Below are 27,691 nucleotides of genomic sequence, written 5' to 3'. Positions count from 1 at the left end.
TCAGGGTCTTTTCCAATGAGTTGACCCTTCACATTAGGTGGACAAAGTATTGGATCTTCAGCTTCAGCATCAGTCCTTTCCGTGACAGGGTTGATTTCCTTTAAGATTGACTGGTTTGATCTCCTTGTTGTCAAAGAGACTCTCAGGAGTCTTCTCCAGCACCACAGTTCAAAAGCATCAATTCTTCAGTGCTCAGCCTTCTTTATGGCCACTGTCTAGGTTTGTCATAGCTTTTCTTCCAAGCAGAAAGTGTCTTTTAATTTCCTGGCTGCAGTCACCATCTACAGTGATTTTGGAGCCCAAAAAAATAAAGTCTGTCACTGTTTCCATTTTTTCCCTATCTATTTGCCATGAAGTGATGGGACTGAATGCCAGAATATTAAAGAGCAGAGATCACTCTGCCAACAAAGGTCCATATAGTCAAAGCTATGGTTTTTCCAGCAGTCATGTATGGATGTGAGAAATGGACCATGAAAAAAGGCTGAGCGTCAAAGAATTGATGGTTTTGAACTGTGTTGCTGGAGAAGACTCTTGAGTGTCCCTTGGACTGCAAAAGAGATCAAACCAGTCAATCCTAAATGAAATTAACCCTGAATATTCATTGGAAGGTTTGATGCTGAAGCTGAAGCTCCAATACTTTAGCCACCTGATGGGAAAAGTCTACTCATTGAAAAGACCCTGATGCTGGGAAAGATTGAAGGCAAAAGGAGAAGGGAAGCAACAGAGGATGAGATGGTTGGATGGCATCACTGACTCAATGGACATGAGTTTGAGCAAACTCCTCGAGATAGTGAAGGACAGAGAAGCCTGGCATGCTGCAGTCCATGGGAGTCACAATGAGATGGACACAACTTAGCAATAGAACAACAACAACAAATGGGCACCTGCCATCTACTTCTACAAGGATTAAGTCAAGTGCTGCTGCAGCTGCTGACCTTCAACAACCCTTGAAGGGAGTGCAGAGTGGAGAGCAGAAATGAGGCACTCTGTCTTTGGGGGGAAAACTGGAAAGATAGATCTTCAGATAGGTATTTTCAGGAGTTGATTTTATGAGCCCAATTATTGTATCTCCTTATATGTAGAAAAGCACTAAAATCCTTCATGACAATGACTGTTCCTCATGACTAGCAGAAAGCTTCATGAGACTAGTTGAGATTTTCTGGAAAATAATTCGATTGATTGAATGTGTCCCCCCTTCACCAAGATGACATATTTACTGACCTTGCCCCATGCCTCTTTGGAACAGTTTCTCAGAGCTCTCTGAGTTACTGTCCTTTGGGCTGCAGTCCTCATTTTGCTCCAAATACAACTTAACCTGAAACTCTCATTTGCATTTTTAAAGTCAACAGAATATTTTAGAGAGAATCCCAAGAGTGGTTAGACAATCATTCTGTATACAGACTACAAATATATAATAGATAACCAACTAGTTACCTACTGTATAGCACAGAGAACTATACTCAATATCTATAATATTTTTCAGATTCTCTCTCCTTATAGGTTAGAGAATCTGAAAAATTATATATTTATATATATATCTGAAGATACATATACATATGAACGTATATATGAATCTCTTTGTTGTACATGTGAAACTAACACAATATTGTAAATCTACTGTGCTTCAATTAAAAAATGGTTAAAACATAAAGAGATTTCAGTGTGACCTATGGATCTAGTCCACTGTCTCAGCAGAAGCTGGGAATATAAATGGGGTTGTATATTACCCAGCAATCCCACTGCTGGGCATACACACTGAGGAAACCAGAATTGAAAGAGACATGTGAACCCCAACGTTCATCGCAGCACTATTTATAATAGCCAGGACATGGAAGCAACCTAGATGTCCATTGGCAGACGAATGGGTAAGGAAGCTGTGGTACATATACACAATGGAATATTACCCAGCCATTAAAAAGAATTCATTTGAATCAGTTCTAATGAAGTGGATGAAACTGGAGCCTATTACACAGAGTGAAGTAAGTCAGAAAGAAAAACACCAATACAGTATATTAATGCATATATATGGAACTTAGAAAGATGGTAACGATGACTCTATATGCGAGACAGCAAAAGAGACACAGATGTATAGCACAGTCTTTGGGACTCTGTGGGAGAAGGCAAAGGTGGGATGATTTGAGAGAATAGCATTGAAACATGTATATTACCATATGTGAAACAGATCGCCAGTCCAGGTTTGAAGCATGAGACAGGGTGCTCGGGGCTGGTGCACTGGGATGACCCTGAGGGATGGGATGGGGAGGGAGGTGAGAGGGGGGTTCAGGATGGGGACACATGTACACCTATGGCTGATTCATGTCAATGTATGGCAAAAACCACTACCATATTGTAATTAGCCTCCAATTAAAATAAACACACACAAATAATTTACCAACAGGAAATGCACCAAAATGTTAACAGGATTATGTCTGGATAGTAGGTTCAATGGTGACTTTATTTCTGCTTTCTATATTTTTCCATTTTCTATCATGTTTTTATTAAAAATTCAAAATTTTATTTTTAACTAAAGTAAATAACACACACACACACACAAAATGGGGTTGTAACAGCAGGAACACCAATGTCTTGAACTAAAGGGGACAGAAATAGGATAAAATGAGGGAAGGCTATTGCGGATTCTTCAGGACGGGACAACAGAAGTATTTGACTTTGAACATGCATTATCCTTGAAGAAAAGGGGGAAATGACCTTAAGGTGGGACTGTCCCCTTAGTTTCAGAGAGCAGGGCCACTTACTAGGTTCCAGTGGGCCAAGCTGCCACCATCCGGGGCTGAGGAGGCAAACTTACCTCTGCTGTGCCCCGTCAGTGGGCCCAGATGCCAGAGATGCAACCCCAGTGAGCCCAGAAAACATAGCACTGAGGCAAAGAGAATTATTCTCAGGACTGAAAATCTACAAACTTTTCCTGCTGGATTTGAATTTGTCTGGGACCCATCCCTGCTTCCTTTTTCTCCTATATATCTATTTTGGAATGGCAATGTCTGTACTACGCCTGTCCCACTGTTGTATCTTGCAAGTAAATAATTTGTCAGGTTTCATAAGTTCACCGCTGAAGAGAAATTTTCCCTCAGGATGAGTGACACCTCAAGTCTCACGCACACTTGAAGCAGATGGAATCTAGATGAGATTTGGGACTTAAGAGTTGATGCTGGAATGGGTAAGACTTTGGGGCTCCTGGGTTGTAGGTGAATGTATTTTGCATGTGTCAACTGAAAAAAAATGCACAACCTAAAAGTTGAAAATGATGTTTTTTTGTGGACTTACTGAGGACTTAAGCCTGGGACTTACTGAGACTTAAGGCTCTCAGATACCTCTGAAGGACTGTTCCGAAGAGATAAGGAAGGAGGGAGGTACCAGGATATATAGGAGTTTTTGCAAAATAAAATAAAAAAACCCAAAAACCAAAAAGTAGGTAGTGTGAACATCAAAAGATTACTAATAATGAAAAACCAGACATCTCAAATTAATAAATTTAGCACTTTTCTCTGTACGGGAAGATGCAAGAGTCTGGGCTCACTGAAATAACTCCTTTGCTATGTACCTTAACTGTCTATGGCCAGTGTCCTGCTTTCCTCTATCCTGAACCTCTTCAGGGTGTGCAGTCTGGGGGTGCACAGTGGTTGACGGCCTGATGGCCACATCATCCTTTGTCTAGTGCTTTGGCAGCCAATATTCTTTGTCCACATGTTTGAGAAGGACATGAATTCGGGAAGGACAGTGGTGGAATATTGTGGGCTGAACTGTGTCTTGTCCAACTCATATGTTGAAATCCTATAATCATCAGTACCTCTGAGTGTGATTCTGTTTGGAGACAGGGCCTTTAAAAAGGTGAGGGAGGTAAAATAAGGCCATTGTGGACCTGAATCCAATCTGAGGGTGCCCTTACAAGAGGAAATTTGCACAGGGCCACCAGGGCCCTGTACACAGAAGGATCAGCGCGTGAAGAGGCAACTAGAGGGTGGCGACCTGCCAGACACAGAGAGAAGTCTCAAAGGAAATCAACCCGGTTGACACATTGATTTTGAACTTCTCTTTGGAACTGTGAGTAAAATAAATTTCTGTTGCTTAAGTCATCTGGTCTGGTACTTTGTTACGGAAGCCTGAGCTTCCTAGTGCAAGGGAAACTGAAAAGTAAAATCCTCATTATTCTAAACCCTGGGGGCCTATTTTTATGGAAGAAGAAGAGAATTGATATTGTGGGGTAACTCAGAGACGCATAACCCCTGCCTGTTGAAGACCTTTTCTTTTTTAAAGGGTCCCAAGTAATGCTTCAGACTGAAACACTAAACTAAAACATCAGTAGTTAAGGGTTCAATTATGTTGCACCTACCTTCCTAACCCAGAGACAAAGGTCTGCAATTCTTTCAATTGTTCATTTAGTAACGCCTGGGGCTGGTGATGTACCAGCTGTGGTATTGTCTTTTACTATTCAGTAGCCCCTGGTCTCTGCACTTTGCATGCTACTGGTGCAAGAGGCTATCTCTCCCTGTAGACACCAAGCAGAGTTTTCTCGCCTCGCTCCCCACCACCCCCACGAACTGGCTCTCCAGCTCATGATCTGGTACAACTTACAAGCTCAATAAATACTTATTGAATAACTGTACAAATGAGATGCAATCTGAGCCACGTTGTGAAAAAAATATGTATATACACACACCGGTAAGTACGTGGTACTGGAAGCTTCCCTTGTGGCTCAGCTGGTAAAGAATCCGTCTGCAACGCGGGAGACCCGGGTTCGATCCCTGCGTTGGGAAGATCCCCTGGAGAAGGGAAAGGCTACCCACTCCAGTATTCTGGCCTGGAGAATTAAATGGACAGTACAGTCCACGGGGTCGCAAAGAGTTGGACACGACTGAACGACTTTCACTTTCTTTCTTTCCTTTCACGTGGTACTGAGGAGTGGAAAGTCAGTTCCGCAGAGGCGAAGGACATCGCAAACTTACCAGCGGGAAGGTGGGCTTCAACGTGGTCCATATGTAGAGAGTGTGCAGGCAGGGACAGCGCAGGTGGACGTGGGCACGAAAGCACCACATTGAAGCGAGAGATGAGGCATAGGGAGCCTTCCACTCTCGGTCTGCCTCCTCATCCTTTGGCCGTCCTTGCAGTCATACATGGAGAGGGTGTACCATCCCACGGTGAGCGGAGGGATGAGAGGGAAGAAGAACCTGCAGGCACACAATAGGTTCCTGTGCCTCCTTGGAACAAGCCTCACACCGCGGAGACTCTGCTTCTTTTATAAACCTTACCGGGTCCATTCAGGGGCGACACGACTGTGTCTTCGGAGGAAGCAAACGATTGGCAGCTTCCCTCCCACTCGCCCTGCGCGCGACTCGTCTCCTGGCTCCCGGCGCGTGCACTCTGGAGGAGAGGCCCCTTGACACTCCTTAGCTGAGCCGGGGGCGCGCGAGCCCGGGCGCGCGAGCCGGGGGCGGAGCGCGGCGACGGCGGAGCGGCTTATCCCGGGTCCCCGCTCGCCCGCTCGCCCGCTCGCGCCTCTGGGTCCCCAGGCTGGGATCCCGCCCGCTGGCCACCTTGCAGGGGACGTGCTACTGACCCGCGCCTGCGACCAAGAGGACGTGCAGCCATGGACCGCCCGGCCTGGAGAGTGGCGGCACTGCTGCTCGGGCTGCTAGTGGAGGTAGGGCCGGGCCGGGCGGGGTAAGCGGGAGCGGCACCGAGCGTCCGCAGGAGCCCTGGGGGCCGAGGGCCGAGAGCCAGAGGCTCACCGGTGCGGAAGGCTCTGGGCCCTGGTGACAGGGTCGCCCGAGCCCTTCCCGCTCTTCGGAAGGCCCTCGGTGCCCCCGCCCCGCGCTTATCGATTCTCGCGAGTGTAGAGGACTCAGCAGCACCCTTCGCGCGCTCTGCGCCGGTTCCCACCCCGGGGCCTCGGCTCTGGTCCGCGCGGGGGGCTCGGGTGCGGCGCAGGCGGAGGTTCCAGGCGCCTCGGGGCTGGGGCGCCGCCGGGTCCGGGTGCGACCGCGCGGGTGCGAGGCTGGGGGAGGCGTCACGGGAGCACGAGTGAAATGGCGGGACAGTGCAGTCCTCGCTCGTGAAAATGGAGCGCGGAGTCTTCAGACGCGGGAGAAAACCTCGGAAGAGACGGCTGGTGGGTGTGGCCTTTTGGCGCCGAGACCCGGGACTTGTTGAAGCGCCTGCGGGGGAAGCGCCGGTAACCGCAACCTCGTGGAGACCTCGGCTGCCCACGGCTGGAAAGGGGCGCCCTCGGATGGGGTCACCTCCTCTTCGATAAAACGGAGTCTTTAAAATGTGCGCTGGGGGTAGGTGCTGGGGTGCAGTGTGGATTAGGGCTTGTTCCGTTCTTTGCTCGGCTTCATTGTTTTAAAGGAAATTTTATTAATGAAGTCTAAGTAAATGGATGATGAGTATCTTAACGTTTTCTCTTTTAGGTAGTACATCTCTGGAAATGACTCCTTGGTTTTCTTCATTTGTAAAGAAATACAAGTCACAAAATGTTGGGCGGGAGAGCCTTAGCTCTCCCGTGAAAGGCTGATGGAAAAGTTTCTTGTGCCAGGCGCCACCATAGCAAGACTTCTTGTTTTTGTTCCTGTGTCCCCCTGGCTAAGTGGTTAAAATTTTTGTGGAGTGCTCTCCACTCCCTCCACTTGGATTGTCTTCGGTTATTCGGAATTTTATGACCTTAGGAATAACATCCTTTCCGTGATCACCAGAGAGATAATGGAGAAGTGAATCTGACACCACTGTTCACATAAAAAGGGATGCATCTGTACTTAACATGTGCAATCCTCCCCCCACACTTTAAAAATCAGCACTTGGTGAAATAAATTACACTAAAATTTAAATAACTGAATTGATGCTTTCACAAAGTCGAATATCTAGATGGTTGGTAATTTTTGTTTTCACGGGATGATGCAGTGTAGCCCATTTTTACATGATTGTCCCAAGCATCTATTTTGTTTGTGGTAGAGGGGTGTCTCTCTGAGGCATTAAGGAGATTTCTTTCTCATTTATCACATGGAATCTTAACGCATGAGTTATGTGTCTGAGATGTTTTCATCTTTAGTGTGTTGCTCTGAATTTCATTTAATATTTGTTATCAGTACATTTTTGATGCTTTTGAAGTCCTTAATCACATACTTAAATGTGAAATTTCTGTTGCTGAGATGTGGAAGCAAAGAGCTGTTTTCAATTTGAAGGTATAAGACAATTAAGAGAGATGTTGGGAGGCCTGACAGCCAGCTGCAACCTGGGATTCTCGTCTTTGTTTCTTTGTTCTGCTTGCGCTGGTTTCATTGCGGTTGTAGAGTAGTTGACCATAAACCACCTGGCAGCCTTTATGCCCTCTGGGATCCTCTTCCAAGCCAGAGTCACTCTCAGTTGCTTGGGGCTAGGGTGGGGGAAGTGTGCTTGGCAGAAGTCCTTGAGCAGGGAGAGTATCTAAAAGCTGTTTAAGAAGGGCTTTCCTCCAGCTGCTTCACATCCTTATATAGAAATTCACTTACCTGTTAGAGAGCTAGACTGCCTGTTTGTTTTTTAATTAGCAAACATAGAGTGCCTACCCTGTGTCAGGGATTGTTGTAAGCACTTGACATATATTAGCTCATTAATCGTCTTAGCAATTACTTTAATTCTCTTTTTTTGTTTCAAATGGGAGGTGGTAAAGAGCTTGTCCACAGTCTCACTGCTGTGACATGTGAGGACTTGAGAGGTCGGAGTTGCCCGACCACGTGGTGCTGTCTTGCTTCCTCTCCCACTGCTGGACACAGAGACATGGAGAGAATTTGTACAGGTCTGTCCTGAGGCCAGTGGTGGACTTGGAGAGGTATTGTCTCATGAAATGGGTAAGCCAACAAAATACCCAATAGGAACTCAGTTAAATTTCCTTAGGGGCCCATATAATTTAACATCCAAGCTCTGACCCTGGAGAGTGAAGTTGGGGACTGTTAGCAGTCACGTCCGCACAGTTAGGCAGCAGCAGGACTGTCCTGGAAGCCCCAGTATGTGCTCACCCGAAAGCCCAGGCACGGCTATTAGTAGAAATAGGCTGGGGGTGGCATTATCCCTTCCCTGGGGAGGCTTCAGGAAGCTCATTACTGAAGTGACCTTTTCTTTCCGTCAACTTGGACTTGCCTGCGAACTGCATGGGAAGCCAGTCCTCGAGGACCCTTGTTACATCTTTTCTCCTCCCCAGTCACTCTGTGCCAGCCTTGGAGATCCCAAGCACATAGGCCATGGGGGAGGCCACAGAATAGGGAAATCCCAAAGCTCTTTGCAGGTCATGAAATTCTAAAGTTTGGTGTTTTTCTTCTGTTCTTTGGTTTCTGGGAGGCCCTGCTATCAATGCCTGCAGGAAGAGTGATGGTGTGAGCTGTCTCCTAGTAACTCTGGTGAATTAATTCCCGGTGGCCTTCACTGGGCTGCAGCAGCACCTTAGAAACTGAAAAAGAAAAGCAGTTTCAAAACTAATTATGCCTTAGTAGAACCTGGGGAGTCATTAGGTGCTGAGCATGTGTGCATATGGGCGTTTGTCAGAATGTGTGGTTTTCTGGATATCTTCACTCCAACCTCTTTCTAGAGGTCAGGTTGTTGACACTTTGTTATATACTGAGTAGTATTTGTTCTGGGCTCTGTCCTCGCTGAAATGAGCCCAGAAATGTGTAGTGTATTATTTAGTATAAAATCACCCCCGTACCAGGGCTGGGGGCTCTGTGAGCATCCATTCTCAAGGGAAAAGACTCTCTACTACGTTATTTTATTCAAGAGACTGGCGTCAGTATCTTTCTGATCCTTCCCTGGACCAAAAGCTGGAAACCTTTAAGTGAGGCTGCCATGTGTTTCAAAGTTGTTCTGGCCAAAGAACATCCCTTCTTGGGCTGGAAAAAGGATTGGTCTTCTTTAGAGACAGTTGGAAAGGGACCATTGCCTCTTGAAACTAGGGAAACTAACAGGATTACTGAGTATTTTTCCAAGTCCATTGTATTTTGACACCCAGGAGTCTTGAAATTAGAACCAACTCATGTTTAAGAGTGTTTTTTGTCTCATGCCATCTGTTTTTTGTACCCTGGAATTGCAATGAATGTGGCAGCCGCTGGATGCCAATTTTCTGAAATAAACCAGTGCAGTTCTCCCTAAGCAACATGCAGTTTGAATGAAAGAGAAGGCTGGAGGGAGTTTGTTATCTCTGGAAGCTCCCTGGAGGCTGGGTGATGAGGGTGAGAGGTGGCAGTGGTAAATGAACCTAGTGGGAAGGACTCTACTCAGAACTGCAGGAACTGGCTCCTGGTGTATGAAGAGGACCTGGGGATCTGGGCCCAGACTCTGGGGCCCTAATTAACCTTGCATTCTGTGACTTGTGCAAACCTATGAAGACTAGCTGGACAGCAGTGACTCTAGAAGTAGATAGATTAGGCTAGTGGCCACTGGATTATTTAGCCATGGGCTGGCAAGTGAATTTCTTAGAACCTACATTTATCCTCTCAATGAGGCCTCTCAGATGTCCCCCTCTTGATGAGGCCTACCTTGACCACTCTATATAAAATTCCAACCTAAATCTCTTCCCAGCACTCTGTCTCTAACCGAACCAATTCCCTCTTTCTCTGTATTTATTCACTTCAAAATATGATGGAATTTACTTCCCATAATCTACACATTATAAAGGCAAAGGTTTTGATTCACTTGTGTTAACTGAGATATCCCAGACTCCTGGAACAGTGCCTGGCATAGAGTAGGGATTCCATAAATGTTTGAACAAGTGAAAAGAACCATGGGTAATGACCATGGGAGGAGGGAGCCGAATACATCTTCAGTAGGAGAGGGGAAGGTAATGTATCAGCTATGACTCTGAAGGGTCTTTGTGTGCTAATCACACAAAGAGCTAATCATTATGTGAACACCTGTAGAGATGGAAACTCACTATCTCTAAAGCAACGGATCAATATTTTGGATAATTTTAATTGTTAAAAAAGTTTTCTGTTGTGTTGAATAGAAATGTCTGCATTGTTTCTACCTGGTCCTAGTTCTGGATCCTTGTGCTTTTCAGAAGAAATGTAATCACGACAGCCCTTCAATTGAACACAGCTGTGTTGGTCTCCATGTCTTCTTCTCTACGTTTCATTTCCTTCTGTGATTTCTCACAAGACATGGTTTTGAATCATCTCATCATCCTCACAGCTGCCCTTTGAAAACTGCCAAACTGGACGGACAGTGGTTAGGAAATTATCCCTGAAAAACTGGTCCTAGAAAAAGACCTTGGAGTACAAAGTGAAGTTTGGCCTTGGAGTACAAAATGAAAAGGGCAAAGGCTAACAGAGTTTTGCCAAGAGAACGCACTGGTCATAGCAAACACGCTCTTCCAACAACACAAGAGAAGACTCTACACATGGACATCACCAGATGGTCAGTACTGAAATCAGATTGATGATATTCTTTGCAGCCAAAGATGAAGAAGCTCCATACAGTCAGCAAAAACAAGACCAAGAGCTGCCTGTGGCTCAGATCATGAACTCCTTATTGCAAAATTGAAGAAAGTAGGGGAAACCACTAAACCATTCAAGTATGACCTAAATCAAATCCCTTATGCTTATACAGTGGAAGTGACAAATAGATTCAAGGGATTAGATCTGATAGACAGAGTGCCTGAAGAACTATGGACGGAGGTTCATAACATTGTATGGAAGGTGGTGATCAAAACCATCCCCAAGAAGAAGAAATGCAAAAGGGCAAAATGGTTGTCTGAGGAGGCCTTACAAATAGCTGAGAAAAGAAGAAAAGCGAAAAGCAAAGGAGAAAAGATATATCCATCTGAATGCAAAGTTCCAAAGAATAGCAAGGAGAGATAAGAAAGCCTTCCTCAGTGATCAATGCAAAGAAATAGAGGAAAACAACAGAATGGGAAAGACTAGAGATCTTTTCAAGAAAATTAGAGATAGCAAGGTAATGTTTCATGAAAAGAGGGGTAGAATAAAGGACAGGAACAGTATGGACCCAACAGACGCAGAAGATATTAAGAAGAGGTGGCAAGAATACTCAGAAGAACTATACAAAAAAGATCTTAATGACCCAGAAAACCATGATGGTGTGATCACTTACCTAGAGCCAGACATTCTGGAGTGTGAAGTCAAGTGGGTCTTAGGAAATATCAATACGAACAAAGCTAGTGGAGGTGAAGGAATTCTAGCTGAGCTATTTCAGATCCTAAAAGAGGATGTTGTGAAAATGCTGCATTCAATATCCTGGCAAATTTGGAAAACAGCAGTGGCCACAGGACTGGAAAAGGTCAGTTTTCCTTCCAATCATGAAGAAAGGCAATGCTAAAGAATGTTCAAACTACTGCACAATTGCATTCATCTCACATGCTAGCAAAGGAATGCTGAAAATTCTCCAAGCTAGCCTTCAACAGTATGTGAACCAAGAACTTCCAGATGTTCAAGCTGGATATAGAAAAGGCAGAGGAACCAGAGATCAAGTTGCCGACATCTCTTGGATCATCATAAAAGCAAGAGAGTTCCAGAAAAAACATCTACTTCTGCTTTATTGACTACGCCAAAGCCTTTGACTGTGGGAATCACAGCGAACTGTGGAAAATTCTTCAAGAGATGGGAATATCAGACCACCTAATGTGCCTCCTGAGAAATCTGTATGCAGGTCAAGAAGCAACTCTTAGAACCAGACATGGAAAAATGGAATGGTTCCAAACTGGGAAAGGAGTACGTCAAGACTACATATTGTCACCTTGCTTATTTAACATCTATGCAGAGTACATCATGTCCAATGCTGGGCTGGATGTGCAAGATTGCCATGAGAAATATTAATAACCTCAGATATGCAGATGATACCACCCTTATGGCAGAAAGTGAAGAGGAACTAAAGAACCTCTTGATGAAAGTGAAAGAGGAGAGTGAAAAAGCTGCATTAAAGCTCAACATTCAAAAAATGAATATCATTGCGTTTGGTCCCATCACTTCATGGCAAATAGACGGGGAAACAATGAAAACAGTGAGAGACTATTTCCTTGGGCTCCAAAATCACTGCAGATGGTGACTGCAGCCCTGAAATTAAAAGGTGCTTGCTCCTTAGAAGAAAAGCTATGACCAACCTAGACAGCATATTAAAAAGCAGAGACATTACTTTGCTGACAAAATGTAGTCAAAGCTACGGTTTTTCCAGTAGTCATGTATGGATGTGAGAGTTGGACCATAAAGAAAGCTGAGCACCGAAGAATTGATGCTTTTGAACTGTGGTGTTGGAGAAGATTCTTGAGAGTCTCTTGGAGAGCAAGGAGATGCAACCAGTGAATCCTAAAGGAAATTAGACCTGAATATTCATTGGAATATTCATTGGAAGGATTGATGCTGAAGCTGAACTTCCAATACTTTGACCACCAGATGCGAAGAAATGACTCATTGGAAAAGACCCTGATGCTGGGAAAGATTGAAAGTAGGAGGAGAACAGGATGACAGAGGGTGAGATGGATGGCATCACCAACTCAATGGATGTGAGTTTGGGCAAACTCTGGGCCTTGGTGGTAGAAGTTGGTGATGGACAGGGAAGCTGCAGCTCCGTGGGGTCTCAAAGAGGTGGACATGAGTGAGTGACTGAACTGAAATGAGAAAAAGACCACTCAAGAGTGAATAAAACAGGGTTCATAGTTTTCATAGTGGGAAAAACATTTTATTTAGCTTTATTTGGAAAAATCAAAGCCCAGATTATAAAATAAGTTAATTTTATTCCAAGTTCTCATTTTTAGAATTGAATAAATGGGTGAGGGGAGGGATTATTTTTCTGGTAAAAGTCTGTGATACATAATAGCATAGTCCTCACGTGACTTTGGAAGTTAGTGACATGATCATATTAAGAATCTTTTCTGTTTTTCCAGAATTACTTGCTTGAGTAATCCCACCACCTCCAGGTGGGGGCAGGAGGGCCATCCTCAGCTTCTCTTGGTCTTTTTTTATCCATATCATTCTGTTTTGTGCATCTGTAGGGTCATTATTAACAGGTACCTGCCAGACGTTTCCATCTCTTCCATAGGCTTGGTGTATCTTCGTAAGATCTGCGTCAAGATCTGCAAGGTCACTTTGCCGCCCATCTGTGTGTTACTGGTATTGTAGTTACTTGCCTGTGATCCTGGCACGGGAGGTTGCTTATGGAGCTGCTCTTGTTAAGTGGGCTGGGGTGTTGGTGCACTTTTTAGAAGGAACGAGTTCAGTGTTGTGTGCATTTTGTCATGCAGCCTTTGGCTTGACTCCCATCTCTTCCCCACTGGGACTTGTTTGAACAAGAAGGACACGCTGTTCTGTAGATGTGCGCTCACTGGCACTGTCACAGCCCTTGTTTAGACCTTTTCGTTAGGCAGATAAAATAGTCCAAGAGATTCACCTTGACTTTGCAGTGACACTTCAGTCTTTTTAACCTCAGCTGCTGGTAACCCACAAATCCTCATAACAGTTGTAGAGTGTTTAGTATAATATTTAAAACCTGAGTTGAGGACTATATATTCATTCTAATTATGTTTTATGTTGCTTCCTTCATCTCATCTTCTTAAGCCTGTTGGAATACTGGTTTTTAAAATCAGGTGTCCTTTATGGTTTTGTGCCGTATACAGATTTCACTATCACACCATTTTCAGCTTTTCCAATGGAGTAATAAAATGTTGAACTGAGCCAAGTCAAAGATGGAGACTCTTATCTGGGTTGAAGTAGATGATTGAGATTTTGACTTGGAGAATAGTGATGTCCTTAATTTTAAAAAGTCAGAATTTAGCTTTAAATATGCAGTGCTTTGAAGTGTTTCCTTGGTGAGGAAAGATCCAACAAATGAAGTCTGGAACTCCAGCAAGATATCTAAATTTGGGAGTTATTTTGTGCTTATGCTGCAGAGCAGTTGAGAGCTTTATGCAAAGCTGTTGTGCTTGGTGAGTTGGACACGGTGACCTTTGCTGGTTGGGGTTAATGAGGCAAGTGGTCAGCCAATACAGAGAAGCAATGAATATGAATATACATATTTTTTCAAGAAGTGCATCTGCATACTTTGAAGTTCTTGAGGAGCACAGTATCCTCAGACCAGAACAAAGAAATAGTATCTTATAAATCAGGTTTGAAATTGATCAGTTGTGTACTTGAAGCACAGAAGACATGTGATAGTGGTTTCTTGTTTAGATGTTGTCTTATTCCATTTGAGCTGCTGTAACAAAGTACAGAATACCACTTACTGGGTGGTTTATAAACAACAAAAGTTCTGGAGGCTGGCAAGTCAGTAAGGGCACCTGCAAGGTCCATTTCTGGTGAGGACTGTCTTCCTGGTTCAGAGCTGGCATCTCTTCCTGTGTCTTCACATGATAGAAGGGGTAAGCAGTCTCTGTGGAGTCTCTTTTATAAGAGCACCTATCCCATTCATGAGGGCTCTGCACTGTGATTTAATCACATTCTAAGTGTTCCCACCTCCTAATGCCACGACCCTAGCTTTGAGAATTCAACATGATTTTTAGGGGACATGAACATTCAGAGCATAGCAGATGGCAACATGGTGATGTGTTATGGAATCTCAGCTCTTTGTCTATTGACTGGTGGGCTTTTGAGTGAATTACTTAGGCTCTCATCAACTCACTTGAGTCACCTGTAAGAAAAGAAGTGCCTCAGCTTTCCCAGAGGGAAGTTCTGGGAAAGTTCACCACTTGAAATTCAGCTCTCTGCACAGGATAGACCAGAAGATTGTGAATATCGTCACTTGTTTCTAAGCAAGGTTCTTTGTCCAGGTTTCCTGCCAAAATGGAGAGAGGGTTCCAAAAAATACCTTTTCTGAAAAAATGCGTACTTCATTTATTTATTTTTGGATGTACTGGGTCTTCGTTGCTGCATGTGCTTTTCTTTAATTTTGGTCAATGGGGACTACTCTCTAGTTGCAGTGTGCTGATTTCTCGTTGAGGTGGCTTCTCTGCTTGCAGAGCACAGGCTCTAGGGCACATGGGCTTAGCAGTTGTGGCTCCCAGGCTTTAGACACAGGCTCAATAGTTGTGGAGCACCGGCTTAGTTGCTCTGAGACGTGGAACCTTCCCAGATCAGGGATCAGACCAACATCTCCTGCAGTGGCAGGCAGATTCTTTACTGAGCCACCAAGGAACACCCCAAAATACCTTTTTGTTTAAAAATTGCGCTTTCTTGCCTTCTTGTTGTTGTTGTTCAGTCTCTCAGCCGTGGCCCCGTGGACTGCAGAATGCTGTCCTGGCGCTCAGCATCTCCTGGAGTTTGCTCAAACTCATGTCCATTGAATTGGTGATGCCGTCAAAACGATGTCATCCTCTGTTGTCCCAACTGTTCAAAAAAAGTGAAAGGAAAATTGTGATTATTGTCATCTTTGCCTCTTCATTGTTGCTCTGGGTAAAGCAATGAAAGAGTGCAAATAAATGTTCTCTTCCCCTGCTGTGCAGTTTGGATGGTGGAGCAGAAGGCAGCATCCACACAGGTCACACCTGGACTTTAACTGGGAAGTAAAGATGAGTGAGGGAGAAGGCAATGGCAGCCCACTCCAGTACTCTTGCCTGGAATATCCCATGGACGGAGGAGCCTAGTAGGCTACAGTCCACAGGGTCGCTAAGAGTCGGACACGACTGAGCAACTTCACTTTGTTTTTTTGTTTTTTTTTTTTTTTTTTTTCAGTGAGTAGTATCAGGTTTTTATTGCATGCAGTCTTCAATAGAATAAAAGATTGCATTTAAAAAAACCCAACAACCCTGTCTTTCAGAATTTTGAACCTTTCATTCACAGCTTTATTAGAATGAACATCCTCCTGGTTTGCGCCTAGAACACTAACGAGGCACAGTTACTGAATTGCTTTAGAAGAGCAACTTCACTTTGACTTTTCACTTTCATGCACTGGAGAAGGAAATGGCAACCCACTCCAGTGTTCTTGCCTGGAGAATCCCAGGGACGGGAGCCTGGTGGGCTGCCGTCTGTGGGGTCGCGCAGAGTCGGACACAACTGAAGCGACTTAGCAGCAGCAGCAAGATGAGTGAAACCCTTTGGCTCTTTCGCTTGTCTTGGTCTCTTGGTGTTTTGTAATTTGTGACAGTTTTTTCGAAAGACTCGAACTGTTGCTTCCTGGAGAGAGTGCGGGTGGGGAGTGTGGGAGTGTGTGTGTGAGGGTTGCTGAAAGTCCCTATTGCAGTACTTGTTTCCGTGTGTGTGGGTGCTCAGTCGCTCAGTCGTGTCTGACTCTTTGCAGCCCCATGGACTGTAGCCTGCCAGGCTCCTCTGTCCATGGAATTTTCCAGGCAAGAGTACTGGAGTGGATTGCCATTTCGTTCTCCAAGGAATCTTCCTGACCCTGGGATCCAACCCATGACTCTTGCGTCTCCTGCACTGGCAGGCAGATTCTTCACCACCACACCACCTGGGAAGCCCCCCTTGTTTCCTTAGTTAGAAAAGAAGCCGGGATGAGAAGTGGGATGGGAAGGGTGCGGGGTGTCTGAAGCAAGGCCCATAGCCCCATCGTTCTTGCACTCCTGCAGGGTCTGTGCCTTTAGCTACATCTCTGCAACTCAGCTGCTCTCTACTGACATTATATATTTCAAGCAATTCAGGATTCTTTTCAGGAACCCTGGCTTCTTTCTGTTCTTCTTTTTTACTAATTTCTTGTCACTTTTCACGTAACCATTTTTCTCTAGCTCAGACAGTGTCAAAGTTTTTGTTTGTATACTCTCTTAAGGAACTTTCAGAAACTATATACACCTGCATGTATTTTTTAACTTGACATGCAGTCTTTTATTACAGATTTTAAATGACTAATGAATTGGATTCAATGAGATGAATAGATTTGACCCTTTGTGTATTGTGAAAGTTAGCTATTTAAAATTAAAGTAGAATAGCCCTCGTATACAGTGAAATTTAAATACCAGTAGCCAGGACTTCCCTGGTGATTCACTGGTTAAGAATCTGCCTGCCAGTGTAGGGACACTGGTTCGATACCTGGTCTGGGAAGATCCCACATGCTGCAGAGCAGCGAAGCCCATGTGCCATAACTACTGAACCCTGTTAAAATTTTCCATAACCTCCTGCTCCTTCTGCCTCTGTAACTCAGCTTGCTCCTTGCAAAGTCTGGATCACGTAGGTCATGTGGTCTCAGAAAGTGGGGACTTAACAATACTAGGAACTGGAGCTTATGTCACTCACCCTTGTCCTGCTCTTTGCAGTTGCCCAGCCCTTGCAAACCTGCTTAATCATGCCTGTCCGTGTGAAGGTCAGGCATCCCCTTCCCCATCCTGACTGCTGTTCCCACGCATGCGAAACCCTTTAGTTTAAACCAGCCTATTAACAGCCAGTGTTGCCCACGATAAGCTGTCTATGAAAACTCTGTAACCCCTTTGTTCAGGGCTCAGAGCTTGGAGTGTTAACTGCTCTGGGCCCGCGGGCATGGTAAACGTGAGTTCTCCAGCTCTCCGAGTGTGGTGCTTGGTTTCTTGAATAGTGGTTTCTGAAACACCTAGAGCCCATGCTCTACAACAAGAGAGGCTCCCACGGTGGGAAATCCACACACCACAACTAGAAGAGTAGCCCTGCTCACCACAACTAGAGAAAGCCTGTGCACAGCCTTGAAGACCTAGTGCAACCAAAAAAAAAAAAAAAAAATACCAGTAGCAATTTGATAAGATTATTGTGGAGGAAGAATGTCACCTGCAGCATCAGTAAACAAAGGATGTTGTGGCCTCTTAAGCCAGCAGCTACTGCTGCCTCGCAGACTGTGCACCCTGAGGGGATTCAGGATAGAGAAAAACAGGATACTGGCCCTAAATAGTTAAAATGCATAGCAAAAGAAGGATTTCAAAGAACCTAGACTTTTGCATCTTCTCATACTTAGAAAAGTAGTAAATTCATTAACTTGAGATGCCAGGTTATCTTTTTTAAAAAATATTTATTTATTTTGGTTATGCAGTGTCTTCATTGCAGCCTGCGAGATCTTAGTAGTGGCAGGTGGGATCTAGTTCTCTGATCAGAGGTTGAATTTGGGCCCCCAGCATTGGGAGCAGAGAGTCTTAACCACTGGGCCAGCAGGGAAGTCCCAAGATGCCTGGTTTTCTTTAGCAGTAATCTTTTAATACTCTTAACTACCTGTTTTGTTTTGTTTATATATATATATATATCCTAGCTTCTCCCTTACCTCTCTGGAACTGTCTTTTAGCTACCTGAGAACCTGTTTCCAGGGCTTATGTCCTCAGTATATCTGCTGAATAAAACAATTCTCAACTCCTAGGTTGTGTCTTATAATTCCTTTAAAAATAAGCAAACATGTTCATCTTATAACATTTGGAAATTTTATATCATATGCTTTTCTCTTTAATCTTCTGTTTCCATTCTACTTGCCCCACAGAACTTTATTCTAGTGAAATCTATGCTTAATAGTCTGTTTCTGATATCCATTTTTATAACAAAAATATATATCTTGAGTTAGTTTTTGAAACATTGCCTCAGATAAATCATTAAAAGATTAAAGAGTTATTATTACAGCTATTACTGTACATTTGATTGAAACAATATAAATATATTACAAACTGAATATTATTAAACAGAAAAACATTATTAAACAGTAAACATTTACTGGCAATGCATTTCTGAGTGAGGTGGATGAGGGTTTTTTTGTTTTTCATTTAGATCATGTATCACTGGTAGAAATGGAAGAAGTTTCCTGTTGAACTTCTTCTGAGTAATGTGCCCAAACCTCATAGTAAACTATGATCAGGCTGTTTTTCAATTTAATTAAAAGCAAAATATTTGAGAACACCTGAGGTGTAAAGTATGCGTTGACAAGGGTAGTCTCCTTGATGGGACTTTAGCGAGGTTCGTTTGAGCTGTCTTCTTGACTAGGCCTCTCCTTGGCCTTGCACATCTGTCTGCACTGACCCACATTTAGCAAGAATCTTGCTAAGTTATCCCCCTACCCTGGATATCCAATTACTTTTCCCTGCCTTCAGTAAGAATTCTCTTAAGTCAACTTAGCAAGAATGTCCCACCCCTTGATGTGTCCTGCTAGTGATTTTCCATCCCCTGACTCCCTTACTCTGCTCCTTGGTTATAAACCCCCACTTGTCCTTGTTGATTTGGGGATTCAGCTCAATCACACTCTCCCCTGGGCTCACAGCCTTGAATAAAGTCTTTCTTAACATTTTAACATGTGTCAGAGTAATTTCTCTTTAAGAGAGTTGATACCAGTATGTGCAGTGGCCTTAGACAGATACCTAAACAGTTTTCAGTTCTAGACCAGTACAGCCCATAAGGATAGGAATGAGCGGGAGGTGTGCCTTGTTTTGTGGAGAGGAGAAGGCTGATTGTGAAAGGGGAGCTAGCGCAGCCACTTGCCCAGCATCTTCACCAGAGCGTGTGTTCTTAGGAAGGCCAGTTTCAGGAAAGAGGGCCCATAAGAAGGTCTAGAAATTGCATTTTTAACAGTATGTGGACTTGAGACCACAGGTTGCTTGATGCATTTGCCACTTCCTTGCAGGAGAGGACCTGGTGGCCACAGTCATGACGCCTGGGCTTCAGGCAGCGGAGCAGGGTGTGAGGGGCCATCACTGTGGCGGCTGGTCAGGCTGCCGTGTGGTAGGCTCTGTGGGCAGTGGCTCTTCTTCTGGACTTCATTCTGGGCAGGGTCATGCTTCTCTCAGGGCTGGAGGGGTCAACCTCTTCATCAGGCCTCTGTCTGGCCCCTTTCCGAGTGTCAGCATGACCTGCTATTGATGTATTTCATGAAACTGCCAAGAGTAGAGATAGGTTTACTTATTTTATTTTATTCCCACCCTTTTGATTGGAATTCAGTTGTGTGTTGCCGCATCTAGCACAGTGGGTGAGGAAGACCTGAAACGGGGGCGAGCACATAATGAAAAGACAGACACATGAAATTTGGCAAGTGCGGAGTCAGGGGGCCTTCCTGCTCTCCGTGGCAGGAAGACAAAATGGGCCTTTCAGCCCGCACTTTTATTGGCAGAAGAGATTATTAGGGAATAGCTATACTGGGGAGCTCAATTAGCACCCCGTAAAAAGAGAGTAAAGTTAAGGCTCTGCTGTTGATCAGGAATATCTTGTTTTGTTTCCATGGGGCTGGACACAGGGGTAGGCAGTGAAGTGGAGCAGCAAGCACGTCCAGCCCCAAGAATGTCCCGTTCGGCATGCTTCCTAGGACAGTCACGAGGGCGCAGTTTGCCGCACCCTTGAGTCATGGGGCAGGTTCTGGTCTCCGGGTTGCTCCAGCAAGCTACAACAGTATGTCTAGTTCTATTTTTGGCAGCTGGCTCAGGATCTCATTGAAAGCACCATCTCAAAGAAGTGAGGGAACCAGAATAAAGGAAACTTTTACTATCTACCTAACACCTAACATCCACCTGACTTAAGTTCTCTGTGTATTAGTACTTTGAGCACAAATGTAATTAATACCGTTAAGTCTTCAGAAGGAAACTTAAAGTCGTGTAAAGCTTTTCAATGAAGCCAGCTCCTCTCTGACCTTGAACATTAACCTTCTGTTTGCTTTCTCCTCTGATTTTTAGCAAGTTTGCACTATCTTTGCTGAAAATGTCTTAGGACACTAAAACAGCTCCTTCTTTGATAGTCAGCGTCACCAGTGATGCCAGGGTCTGGTGTTGTCCCTTTAGCCTCCTGTGTTTTAGACCGTGGTCTGAAATCCTTACTCTGTGGGGTCATTGGCTACAAGGGGGCTGGAGTGAAAGAACGGGTGACTATGTGGGTGAAGGTGGGAGGTGGGGAATTGTTCAGTGCAATGCACAGCCATGCTGTCTCTGTACAGGGAAATCGTGGCTCCTGGGAGACTGAGCAGCGATGGTTGGAATTGGCATTAGCAGAGCATTTACAGGTGGCAGGGCCCGTCCACTGATGAAAGCAGTATCTGTCTTCCATGAGGTTTTCCACAAGGAAACAAGTTAGCAGGTATGAAACACTCACATAATTTGTATGAGTTTACATTTATTTCTCTGGGGAAAGCTTAGGGTAAACATTTGAAAAAATAATAGGATTCTCTTGTGTGCCTCTAATTACAGAGTCCTTTAGTTAGACTGTATATTGATTAGAATGCTTTCATCCCTAAGTGGTAGTGGTGGTGTTCAGTTGCTCAGTCGTGGCCGACTCTTTGTGACCCCGTGGACTGCAGCACACCAGGCTTCCCTGTCCTTCACTATCTCCTGGAGCCATCCAGCCATCTCATCCTCTGTCTTCCCCTTCTCCTCCTGCCGTCAGTCTTTCCCAGCATCAGGGTCTTTTCTAATGAGTCAGCTCTTCGCATCAAGTGGCCAAAGTATTGGAGCTTCAGATTCAGCATCAGTCCTTCCAGTGAATATTCAGGATTAATCTCCTTTAGGACTGACTGGTTTGATCTCCTTGCTGTCCAAGGGACTCTCAAGAGTCTTCTCCAACACCACAGTTCAAAAGCATAAGTTGTAAATTTGGTCCACCGTAATGCAAACCACATCAGCATTCTTGCCTTGATAACCCTGAGTAACAGGGTTCTGTCTTTGTGGCTGCATTGTGGGTTGTAGCAATCCTTCATGTTATGCAAATAAACCAACTTCCACAGCTCTCTGTGAGGACATAGATGTACTTTTTCTGTTCTGGTCTAGCAGTTTGACTTGTTTCCCCCACCCCCTGCCCATTATTTCTCCATGTGAAACTCATTTTGGATGAGGATGGTATTGGATCAGCATTTTCAAGTCAAAAATCAACCCAGTGATTCAGATATAAACACATAGAAAACTTGCTAGCATGTAGCATTAATTATTTTTTGAAACATCTTATATTTGAGTATTTTTTAAACTCTCCACTGTTATTTACTTTTTCTGATTTATAAGTGATGATGGTGATGATGTGGTAACTAGTACTTGCTGTGTTTTCACTATGTGTCAAAGACTATTTTTAAAAAATTTTTTGATACTTTCAAATTTTCTTTTTTTCAGCTTTACTGAGGTGTACTTGACAAATTAAAATGATATATATTTAAGGAGTATAATATGATGATGTGATGTGTATATTTGTGAAATGAGCACCACAGTCAAAGTCATTGACATTTTATTACCTCATGTCACCTTGCGTGTGTGTATGGTAAGAACACTTAAGATCAACTCTCTTAAGAAAATTTCAAGTACAATTTTATTAGCTTCAGTCACCATGCTGTACATTAGATCTCCAGAACTTATGCACCCTATATAACTGAACTTTTATACCCTTACCAACACCTTTTCATTTCCCCATCCTCTCAACTCTTGAAACCACCATTCTACTCTCTGCTTTTATGAGTTCGACTTTCTTAGATTCCACATATAAGTAAGATTATATAGTATTTATATTTGTGAGTTGTCTTATTGCACTTAGCATAATGTCCTCCAGGTTCATGTATGATGTTAAATGACAAAATAGTCTTTTTTTAAGATTGAATAATCCATTATAGATAAATGTTATATATTTTAAATAAATAAATTTAAATAAGTTACTTTGTTTAACACATATATTTATTTAAATTTTATTTTATTTAAATAAATATATATATGTTAATACATAGAAGGTAAATTACTATACTAAATTTTATTTCACTTAAATATGTATATATAAATATGTTATATATACTGTATAATATATTAATATTATATTTGTACATATTTTTTTCTTTATTCTTCTGTTGATGTACACTAGGGTTGTTTCCTTACCTTAGCTATTATAGATATTGCTGCAGTGAACATGAGGGTTCAGATATCCCTTCAAGATAGTGATTTATTTCTTTTAGATTTGTAGCCAGATATGGGATTGTTGAATCATATGGTAGCTCTATTCTTAATTTGTTGAGGAATCTCCATACTGTTTTCCATAATGGCTATACCAGTTTCTATTTCCATTAAAAGTGTGCAAGTGTTCTCTTTGCTCTGCATCCTTGCCAACACTTATCCTCTTATGTTTTTGATAGCAGGCATTAAAACATCTGTGAGGTGATATGTCATTGTGGTTTTGATTTATGTTTCCCTGATAATAACTCCAGAATGAAGAGATGGAGCCAAAGCAAAAACAGCCCCCAGCTGTGGATGTGACTGGTGATGGAAGTAAAGTCTGATGCTGTAAAGAACAATATTGCATAGGAATCTGGCATATTAGGTCCATGAATCAAGGTAAATTAGAAGTGGTCAAGCAGGAGACAGCAAAAGTGAAAATCGACATTTTAGGAATCAGTGAACTAAAATGGACTGGAACGGGCGAATTTAATTCAGATGAACATTATATCTGCTACTGCAGGCAAGAATCCCTTAGAAGAAATGGAGTAGCCATCATAGTCAACAAAAGACGCCAAAATGCAGTACTTGGGTGTAATCTCAAAAACGACAAAATGATCTCTGTTCGTTTCCAAGGCAAACCATTCAGTATCACAGTAGTCCAAGTCTATGCCCCAACCAGTAATCCTGAAGAAGCTGAAATTCTGAATTCATAGAATTTGTAGGTCTTCTATTAAAGACCTACAAGACTTTCTAGAACTAGCACCCAAATAAGATGTCCTTTTCATCACAGGGGACTGGAATGAAAAAGTAGGAAGTCAAGAGATACCCAGAGTAACAGGCAAATTTGTCCTTGGAGTACAAAATGAACCAGGGAAAAAGCTAACAGAATTTTGCCAAGAGAATGCACTGGTCATAGCAAACACCCTCTTCCAACAACACAGAGACAACTCTACACATGGACATCACCAGGTAGTCAATACCGAAATCAGATTGATTATATTCTTTGCAGCAAAAGATGGAGAAGCTCTATACAGTCAGCAAAAACAAGACTGGGAACTTACTGTGGCTCAGATCATGAACTCGCTATTGCAAAATTCAGACTGAAATTGAAGAAAGTAGGGAAAACCACTAGACCATTCAGGTATGACCTAAATCAATTCCCTTATGATTATACAGTGGAAGTGATAAATAGATTCAAGGGGTTAGATCTGATAGAGTGCCTGAAGACTTATGGATGGAGGTTTGGGACATTGTACAGGAGGCAGTGATTGAAGACCATCCCCAAGAAAAAGAAATGCAAAAAGGCAATGTTGGTTGTCTGAGGAAGCCTTACAAATAGCTGAGAAAAGAAGAGAGGCTAAAGGCAAAGGAGAAAAGAAAAGATATACCTATTTGAATGCAGAGTTCCAAAGAATAGCAAGGAGAGATAAGAAGGCCTTCCTCAGTGATCAATGCAAAGAAATAGAGGAAAACAATAGAATGGGAAAGACTAGAGATCTTGTCAAGAAAATTAGATACCCAGGGAACATTTCATGCAAACATGGACACAATAAAGGACAGAAATGGTATGGACCTAACAGAAGCAGAAGATATTAAGAAGAGGTGGCAAGAATACACAGAAGAACTGTAAAAAAAATGACCCAGATAACCATGATGGTGTGATCCCTCACCTGGAGCCAGACATCCTGGAATGCAGAGTCAAGTGGGTCATAGGAAGCATCACTATGTAGAAAGTTAGTGGAGTTGATGGAATTCCACTTAAGCTATTTCAGATCCTAAAAGATGATGCTGTGAAAGTGCTGCACTCAATATGCCAGCAAATGTGGAAAACTTAGCAGTGGCCACAGGACTGGAAAGGGTCAGTTTTCATTCCAATCCAAAAGAAGTGCAATGCCAAAGAACGTTCAAACTACTGCACAATTGCACTCATCTCACATGCTAGCAAAGTAATGCTCAAAGTTCTCCAAGCCAGAGTTCAACAGTATGTGAACCGTGAACTTCCAGATGTTCATGCTGAATTTAGAAAAGGCAGAGGAACCAGAGATCAAATTGCCAACATCCTCTGGATCATCAAAAAAAGCAAGAGAATTCTAGGAAAACGTCTACTTCTGCTTTAGTGATTACACCAAAGCCTTTGACTGTGTAGATCACAACAAACTGTGAAAAATTCTTAAAGACATAGGAATTACCTGCCTCCTGAGAAATCTGTATGCAGGTCAAGAAGCAACAGTTAGAACCAGACATAAGACAACAGACAGGTTCCACAGTGAGAAAGGAATACATCAAGGCTGTATATTGTCACCCTGCTTATTTAACTTTTATGCAAAGTACATCATGCGAAATGCCATGCTGGATGAAGCACAAGCTGGAATCAAGAGTGTCAGGAGAAATATCAATAACCTCAGACACACAGATGATACCACCCTTATGTCAGAAAGTGAAGAGAACTGAAGAACCTCTTGATGAAAAAGAGTGAAAAAGCTGGCCTAAAACTCAACATTCAAAAAATGAAGAACATGACATCCACTCCCATCACTTCATGGCAGATAGATGGGGAAACAGTGGAAACAGAGATACTTTATTTTCTTGGGCTCCAAAATCACTGCAGCTGGTGATTGCAGCCATGAAATTACAAGATGCTTGTTCCTTGGAAGAAGAGCTATGACCAACCTAGACTAAAAAGCAGAGACCTTACTTTGCCAACAAAGGTCCGTCTAGTCAGAGCTATGGTTTTTCCATTGGTCATGTATGGATGTGAGAGTTGGGCTGTAAAGAAAGCTGAGCACTGAAGAATTGATGCTTTTGAACTGTGGTGTTGGAGGAGACTCTTGAGAGTCCCTTGGACTGCAAGGAGATCAAACCAGTCAATCCTAAAAGAAATCAGTTCTGAATATTCATTGGAAGGACTGATGCTGAAACTGAAACTCCAATAATTCGGCCACCTGATGTGGAGAACTGACTCACTGGAAAAGACTCTGATGCTGGGAGAGATTGAAGGTGGGAGAAGGGGATGACAGAGGATGAGGTGGTTGGATGGCATCACTGACTCGATGGACATGAATTTGAGCAAGCTCATCAGTTGGTGGACAGGAAAGCCTGGCATGCTGCAGTCTGTGGGGTCACAAAGAGTCAGACACAACTGAGCGACTGCACTGAACTGATAGTTATGTTGAGCAACTTTTCATGTGTCTGTTGACCATCTGTATGTATTCTTTTGCTTAAGTTGCTCAGTCATATCTGACTCTTTGTTTTCCCACATCGTAGCCCACCGGGCTCCTCTGTCCATTATATTCTCCAGGCAAGAATACTGGAGTGGAGTATCATTCCCTTCTCCAGAGGATCTTCCTGACCCAGGGATTGAAGCTGGGTCTCTTGTGTTGCAGGCAGATTCTTTACTGTTTAAGCTATAGGGAAGAATATATCTTCTTTGGGGAAACATATTTTCAGGTACTTTGCCTATTTTTATTGGGTTATTTATTGTTTTTTTGTGTTTCATTTTTTGTTAATGAGTTCATTGTATATTTTAGATATTAGTTCCTTATCAGATGTATGGTTTACAAGTATTGTTTACCACTCTGTAGGTTGCCTTTTCACTTTGATTGTTTCCTTTGCTGTGTGGAAGTTATTTAGTTAGAGGTAGTCACACTTGTTTATTTTTTTATTTTATTGCCTCTTCTTTTGGTGTCATATTGCAAAGACTCATGTCAAAGAGTTTTTTTCCATATGTTTTCTTCTATGGGTTTTACAGTTTTAACTCTTACATTTAGGGGTTTGAACTTGTGATGCTTTGATTTGTTTGAAATTTGTATGACTTGTTCTGTGAACTAATGTAATCTTACAGAATTTGCAGTGTGTACTTGAGAAGTATGTGTATTCTTCTACTGTTGATGCAAAGTTCTGTATATGTCTGTTGGGTCTGTTTGGTTCTATAGTGTTATTCAGTTCTGTTGTCTCCTCATTGGTATTTTCTGATGATTTATCCATTTTGAGAGTGGGTCTTGAACTCTCATATTTTTATTGTATTGCTGTGTATTTCTCTCTTTAGATCTGACAATATTTTCTTTATGTATTTAGATGCTTTAATCTTGGGTAAATACATATTTTTAACTATTACAGCTTCCTCTTGAACTGTCCTTTTATCACTATGCAATGACCTTCTTTGTCTCTTTTGACAGTTTTAACTTAAGGTCAATTTTATCTAATATAAGAATAGTTGACCCTTGAGTAGTGGGAGTTAGGGGTGTCTGTTGCCTAAGTATTTGAAAATTTGTATGTAACATTACAGTGAGCCCTTTGTATTCAAGATTCTGCACTCACAAGTTCAGCCAACTGAATCATGTAATACTGGATATTATGCAGATATTTATCACAAAATATCTGCATAAAAGTGGACTCTGACTGTTAACACTGGTGCAGTGTTGTTAAGAGGGACAGCTATACAGTCACCCCTGCTCTTTTTTGGTTACCGTTTGCATAGATTATCTTTTTCCATCTTTTTGAGCCTATATGTGCCTTTAAAGCTTGAGTCTCTTGCATGAAGTGTATACTTGGATCTTGTTTTCTCATTCATTCAGCCATTCTGTTTTTTTGATTGGGTAGTTTCATCGGTTTATATTTAAAGTGATTATGAACTAAATGGCAAAAGAACTACTCTTGCCATTTGATTCATTATTTTGTGACTTTTTTTTTCAAGTTTTTTTGCTTTCTTCCTTTGGAATTTGTAGTGGTACACTTTGAATTGGGCTTCGCAGGTGGCACAGTGGTAAAGAATTTGCTTGCCATTGCAGGAAGTGCAAGGACTACAGGTTTGATCCCAGGGTTAGGAAGATCCCCAGGAATAGGAAGTGGCAACTTGCCACTTCAGTATTCTTGCCTGGAAAATTTCATAGACAGAGGAGCCTGGCAGGCTGCAGTTCATGGGGTTGCAGACAGTCAGACACAACT

The 27,691-nt window shown here is 42.9% G+C and overlaps 2 protein-coding genes across 4 annotated transcripts in view; one reads left to right on the top strand and one right to left on the bottom strand.

Moving 5' to 3' along the window:
* PGAM2 (phosphoglycerate mutase 2) overlaps positions 1-5,392 on the bottom strand; it is a 118,109-nt gene extending 112,717 nt beyond the window's left edge. For all 3 annotated transcript variants that reach the window (XM_061127618.1, XM_061127619.1, XM_061127620.1), the window contains exons 1-2: positions 5,268-5,392; positions 4,965-5,186 (exon numbers count right to left, since the gene is read on the bottom strand). The gene's annotated coding sequence lies outside the window, so the exon portion shown is untranslated. The remainder of the gene's footprint in view (positions 1-4,964; positions 5,187-5,267) is intronic.
* Positions 5,393-5,420: 28 nt separating this feature from the next.
* The window catches only part of VOPP1 (VOPP1 WW domain binding protein), a 158,139-nt gene continuing 135,868 nt past the window's right edge, over positions 5,421-27,691 (top strand). Inside the window, exon 1 of the mRNA XM_061127621.1 lies at positions 5,421-5,659. Coding sequence (XP_060983604.1) covers positions 5,606-5,659 — 54 coding nt within the window. The 5' untranslated portion in view covers positions 5,421-5,605. The remainder of the gene's footprint in view (positions 5,660-27,691) is intronic.

Source organism: Dama dama, chromosome 24, assembly GCF_033118175.1.
Source record: "Dama dama isolate Ldn47 chromosome 24, ASM3311817v1, whole genome shotgun sequence".
Lineage (NCBI taxonomy): Eukaryota > Metazoa > Chordata > Mammalia > Artiodactyla > Cervidae > Dama > Dama dama.
Note: the sequence above shows the minus strand (reverse complement) of the source record. Positions and strands in the feature narration are given on the sequence as shown.